The 6,000-nt window shown below is 42.8% G+C and overlaps 1 protein-coding gene across 5 annotated transcripts; it reads left to right on the top strand.

Annotated features, from left to right (window-relative positions):
* The first annotated feature begins 775 nt into the window (after nt 1-775).
* LOC131676762 (uncharacterized) lies at nt 776-5,563 on the top strand. 5 transcript variants are annotated; one of them, XM_058956058.1, is made up of 9 exons: nt 776-1,000; nt 1,455-1,606; nt 1,665-1,889; nt 1,958-2,213; nt 2,343-2,463; nt 2,581-2,790; nt 2,993-3,225; nt 3,800-4,053; nt 4,711-5,563. In XM_058956058.1, the coding sequence occupies exons 1-9, from the start codon at nt 899-901 to the stop codon at nt 4,922-4,924; spliced, it is 1,767 nt and encodes a 588-aa protein (XP_058812041.1). In that variant the 5' UTR covers nt 776-898; the 3' UTR covers nt 4,925-5,563. The 5 variants fall into 5 exon arrangements, with proteins under 5 accessions (XP_058812041.1, XP_058812039.1, XP_058812038.1 ...); XM_058956056.1 differs by having other exon boundaries at nt 2,578-2,790; XM_058956055.1 differs by having other exon boundaries at nt 2,343-2,790; nt 4,711-4,861; nt 5,171-5,563.
* The last annotated feature ends 437 nt before the right edge of the window (nt 5,564-6,000 follow it).

Raw genomic sequence — 6,000 nt, 5'->3', positions numbered from 1 at the left:
TTTTTACTGCTCTTGTGCATTCAGAATGCTGCTTACTGAAAAAAAGTTTTTAAACAGTTTTTTGAATGCTGATTAACAACAGTTATGCATAAAGAATACTAATATACTGCAAGATGCATCTAAAATGCAAATTATATGCTATTTTACTGCATACACTAATGCTTGTTGGTTACCTGTTTTAATGCTTGATATTCGTAGCACTTATAAGCATTTGCAAAGCATGTTTAAAGCTTGTAGACATTTGCAAAGTTGAAAAGCTGTTATATAGTAAATATAGTGCTTGCTTTAGTACTTAGGGGTTTTCGATGGTTCGAATTGAATACCAAATATTTATATCACTACCGGTGTACCAAATTGAATATCAAACGAACTTAGCCTTGATTTTTGTTCAGATGAATTTCTCAAAAGCAAATTTTTCATAGACCCTAAACAGTTTTGAAATAATGATTATGTTGCCCCACCCTAGTGTACACTATACAGTGTATAGTGTACACTAGGGTGGGGCAACATAATCATTATAGTATACACGCTTATCTTCGACGGGATAAGCTCACGCTACTTTCTGATGGTTCGATCTATTACTGATGATCATCGAAAGGGACTCATCGATGCATCGTTTCGTTTGTTTACCAAACGGAAGCCACCCCACGTGCTCGATCGTGCGTAAATGAATCGCTCGTTCGGGAACACGATCATATCCCGGCCAGCCGATCCCCCGATGATCGGTAAAAGTGATTCGATTGATTCGAAGGTTCATCCTCATTAAGTCACCGTACGCTCGCAAGGATAGTTGTGCATTGTAGCGAATGCAAAAGATCTGTTTTTGAAATATTTAAAAATTGATTTTGTATTTTTGTATCCCGGATCTTTTATCTGTTGAGGTGTGAAGAACTTCAAGATGGTGCTGGATATAGCTATTGCCAGATACGACAACACTACTCCGTTTGGGTTCAAACTCGTCGGCGGAGCGGATTTTGATGTTCCCCTGCAGGTCGTTAGAGTGAGTTGGGAAGGGTGAAAGTCACGTAAATTGTTATTTTCAAAGAGTTCCTAGTTACTCAGTCAAAAATTTAAAAAATCCGTCAATTTTGAAAAAGAAAAACGGTTATTGGTTACGTAACGGAGGTAAAACTCTGACAGAAAATAAACAAGCAATCGATCTATGTCAAGATGTTTCCTATGATACGCTTTGTAAACACCTTCAAAAAGCACTGAGTTGGCGTCAACCGTGTGCAACAATTTAATCAAAGAAATTTATTGAAATTTTCTCACTAACGGTCGCCATGTTGGAAAACGCGTCAGCTGTTGAATCTAATCTAAAACAAAGTTCGACAACGAAAGGATTTTTTTTGCCAGCGATCGACGAGTGCAAAGTGGATCTCACCGATCGCGATGCGTACGTTAAAAATAGATTCAATTTACTATCAGAGTGCGCTTTTTCTTTTCGACTGTAGATCATACCCGGAAGCATCGCCGAGGAGGTTGGCATGCACATCGGTGACGTGGTGGTGCGTATCAACGATATACCAACCAATAATCTCTCGTACTACGATGCCCATCAGCTGTTGGCGTGCGCTGGGAATCGATTTGTGCTCGGCATTTTAAGGTTAGTTCCGAACGACGATATGACTTGATTTGTTTATGCTAGATGAATCGGATTTCAGGGCACGAGAAGTTCCGCCCCAGCAGCGTGTGGTCAAGGAGCGTACTCCAACCGGAGAGGTCGAGTATATCAATACTTGTCCGAAACCGTTCTGTGCAGCCAGCGTGCAGAGCAGAGAAGAGAGAGAAATCGAAGAAAAGATCCCGGATGTACCAATCACAGATGAGCAGATTGCCGAGATCCTCTCCGGAGAAGCTGAAGTGCTTAAACAACATAACGTAATTGGGTAGGTTATTTGGTACTGGAAGGATTCTGGAGACGAGTCAATTCAATTGTTCTCTATTCCTCTATCAGGGTTAACTTCAAAAGACTGATGCCCGCATCCGAAGTGTTTAAACAGAGTGAAGTATTCAAAACGCTCAACAACGAGATTTTACAGGGCGAAGAGAAGAAGCGAACTACGTTTATGCAGAAACCATCGCGACCTCCACCGAAGACACGCGAAGAGCGATTGCGCGAGTTGAATCCTCCGACGGAACGCTATCAGGTACGAATCGTGAAACAGCCGAAACCGAAAATCGCACCCGACTACAAGCCACCCAAATCGCCGGTAAGTTTTCTATCGCGAGTAGTCTACATTAATAGTCTTCTACTGTCGACGAAAGTTGAAGGCCACACGATCGAATTTCCGCTCGTTGTCGCGAAGTGTTCAAAGTTGATTGTGTACGATTTGATCTAGGAGCCAGTTCCTGAACCAGAGCCAATACCACTGTACGACGAATATCTCACTGCTCGAACGGAAGCTGAGGTGGAAACAATTAAGATTCTAGAAGCGGAACAGCCAGCAATGCAGAGCACAGGTAACACAGGCTACCCCGATCCTACTTCCGATGACCCCTACATCGATCCGGCTGAAAATCCCGATCCCAGTCCTGACACGCTTTGCAATGATTATAACCTTGGCCCTGCGATAGTAGGTGATGCTGATGTCCCAGTGGACGAACAGGAGGAAGAAGCAGAGACATCGGAAGAATTCCGTGCCCAGTTGGAGAACGTCCAGAAACAGTTGGAGGCCCTATCGAGCCTACCTAACACGATCCAAGCCACGATTTCTGCGCTTACCGAGCAGTTATCTGCTCTAGCACAACCAAAACGAAAATCTAAAAGTGTTACCCCACGTCCTGAAGGTATTAGAATATTTTGTGATCTCGTGGCACTACACAGCATCACAAATCACATACACACAAACACACAACTTATTCCGTCTGTAGTAAGAAAGCTCATAGTAATTCTCTAGGGTGGGAAAGCCTTGCGGGTATGGCAAGGCTGAGCTATCGATTACGGGCGTGCGTGTAGTGTGTGTGACAATGTGTAACTATTTTCTTACAGAAGGGTCATTGACGAACGTGGTGCACAGCAGTACCGAAGCAGCATCGGAAATCGTTGCGGAAGTGTCGGAAACGTTTGAGGTCACCGAATATTGTAAAACGGAAACTGAACCCACTGATCAGTTCGCTAGCTGCGACGAGGGAGAACACATCGTTTTCACCGAGGAACAGTTGGAGAAATTGAAGGAAAAAATGAGGGAACACGACATTGAGTGGACCGATCGGAACGATAAGGTAAGTTGAGGGACTCCAGCGGTTCCTCCGATAACCGATAACATAGATGATTCTAAATGTCTGGAAATGCACTACACTCGCGTTATTCAATACAGAAACCACAATATCAGACAGTGGATTGGGCAGTCAAGTCACGGATGTGTTACTTGGCTCGGTACGATGAAGAGGAAGTAGAGTACATTACACTGCCACTAAATATCAAACCGGAACCGGTTGGAGAGGAAGAGCTACTGAAACAGAAACAGATCATACGCAGATATCTTAGGACACTTTCACAACTATCGAAAACACAATCTTCACCCGAATCTACGCCGGAATTTACACCCCCTATATTTAATCCACAAATTATAGAAGCACAAGGAACAACATTCTACCAAATAGCTTGATTTTAACAACATATTGATTTTACCATTTAGCCACAAATGACACACAGGGAACCTAAATGTTGTGGATATCTTACCTCGGACTTTGGGTGGCTTGCTTTAACTAATATCTAGTACTATTCCATTACAAATCCTCAATCTAATCGCTTTCAATCCCCGTCATCCTTACTAATCCACACCCACCCACGCAGAGTTCGGAAGAATCATCTCAAGGGGGTACGAACGACGGAAACACCCGGACGGCGGTTCAAGATGAACTCAAGATGCAGGTCGTCAAGAAGAAGAAGAGAGCCGTAAGTGCGTTCGGTCCGTTAACACCCCAGGAACGTCCCATTTATCTGCCGGGTGGTCGCAAATGGCGCAACGCTAAGGACGCCTTCAACGAGCAGTTCATCGCCGAAGTTATCAGCTCGCAGGCCGAACTGATCCAGGGAACTACGTTAGGGTAATTAGAGTATTATTATAGTTAAAAGTTGTTCTTTACAGGCACCATGGTGATCATCATTCAAAGTTAGTCGTTTTTCATCTGACATGATTTTCGCTCATTTCTCTCGTAGGAACTTCTACGAAAGCCCCCATCTGGGATACGACGATAGGTAATGTCATTACTTTGTGTGCGTTGATGTCCCCAGAATCGAATACCCCTTGGCAGAGCAGGTCTCGGTTCCGTGCTTAACATGACCAATTTGTGGCTAATGTCAAACACACTGCACTCAACACCACATCAACTTTCATCATCACGTCACGTTTAACTAATAAATCAAAGCCATATAACAACCGTCATTTTGTGTTTTAGGTGAAATTTTGGAACTACTACTGGGCAGAAAACAAGGAAAAGAAACCCAAGGTCTATCGGTATGTATACGGCATCCGTGTCATTCTCATGGTCTAACTGTTTCCAAATTTTAAAGAACTACCTCGAAAAAGTTTTCAAACTGCGAAGTTCTGGTTGAAAAGTTCGAGCAGGAGCTGTTCAAAAAGGTAAAAGTTTGTCCTCATACATCCACACTTCAGAATTCGTTTTGCTAGATGTTTCCTTCGCGAACAAAGCTCTCTAAACCAGCAACCTGTTCCTAATGGTTGTTTTTATACTCATCTCTAGGGTTAACTTCCTCAAGTACCAGAAGCCAGAGAAAGACCTTAGTTTCATCAAAAACAGCGACGTCTACAAATTGATCCACGACAAGGACCCACCGAAGACGGGCATCGAGCTGCGTCCGGAGATGGTGCTGGCCGAGGAAGATGTGCGGAAGGTAATGCATGACGAAACCATTTTCCAACCCCGTAAATCTCGGGTGTTCTTGTACCAAAATTGACCTCCTCATCTATTTCATCCGTCATCCGATCGTTGCTCACCGACATCGACAAACTGTGATTGGCATCTATTCTCACGATTCTTCGAAAATCCTGCACATCTCCCCCACCGGACCTCGTGATCTCCTGTAAAACTCGATTTGATTTGGACTGGCACGTGCCAAATTCGTTCCCAATGACCGAAACAATAACCATGGTTGGTAAAAATAACTGGATCGGATCGAAATCAAAACACCGCCCATGGACAGTGTGTGTCACCGTGTTGAAACAACGGATCAAAGTTTGTGCATATTGTATACTGGCGTCGATTGTTTTGCTATGTTTGCCAAAAAGTGGCGAACTTATTTTTATAACAAACAACCTCACCAGCCGATGGTCAGATGATTTTTTTCGAACCTTCTCCTACTTCCCAACTGCGCCGTGTTTGTAGAGCGTAAGAATGTTGTTTCAGCAAGCTTTTCAATTTCATTACTTCATTTCGAGATTAGTCGAACTTTTAGCCAATTGCATCATATAACGTGTTCGATAGACTGTAGGTCACCTTAGCAACCAACTGTAGTTATTTTTATCACCTAGATTAAATGATGCATTATACTTTTAATTTACTTATAACATTGAATGAATATAAAACGAATAAGTGATCATTCGAGTTTCACTGCATCCGAACAAGCCCAATGAATTGTCGACAAATGAAATCAGTCATCACGATATTGCCCAGAATCATGGCCGTATGAATTACAAATTCTCAGGCTACTTGGTCTTGGTCCGCCAGCCTTTCATCCGATATTGCTGCTTAACGCTTAACGTTTGCTGTTTCTATTATCCTTCGGATAACAATACTGCAATGGCCATGATTAAGGGTTCTTAATTGTAACGGGTAGTACCAGTGTCTTGTATAAAGCGATGCCAAGGCAAGGCTTACTGATTACACAAACCTTAGAGAAATCTAATTGCAGTTGCAGTGCAACACATTTTATCATCTTGCAGCGAATACTAGGATCAGTTTCGTTTCAGTAAATCGTTCGCTGCTTTAAAATCCTCGTTAGTGTAATCGTTAAGTAAGTCTTATACAAAAAAA

Source organism: Topomyia yanbarensis, chromosome 1 (assembly GCF_030247195.1).
Source record: "Topomyia yanbarensis strain Yona2022 chromosome 1, ASM3024719v1, whole genome shotgun sequence".
NCBI lineage: Eukaryota > Metazoa > Arthropoda > Insecta > Diptera > Culicidae > Topomyia > Topomyia yanbarensis.
This window is presented reverse-complemented; position numbering and strand designations above follow the sequence as displayed.

What these genes read in the sequence shown, in the direction of transcription:
- LOC131676762 (XM_058956054.1), top strand. Translation starts at nt 899, where the DNA reads ATGGTGCTGGATATAGCTATTGCCAGATACGACAACACTACTCCGTTT. An exon ending in TGTTACCCCACGTCCTGAAG is followed by an intron (nt 2,791 to 2,992) that starts GTATTAGAATAT and finishes ATTTTCTTACAG; the next exon opens with AAGGGTCATTGACGAACGTG. An exon ending in ATCCAGGGAACTACGTTAGG is followed by an intron (nt 4,054 to 4,710) that starts GTAATTAGAGTA and finishes ACTCATCTCTAG; the next exon opens with GGTTAACTTCCTCAAGTACC.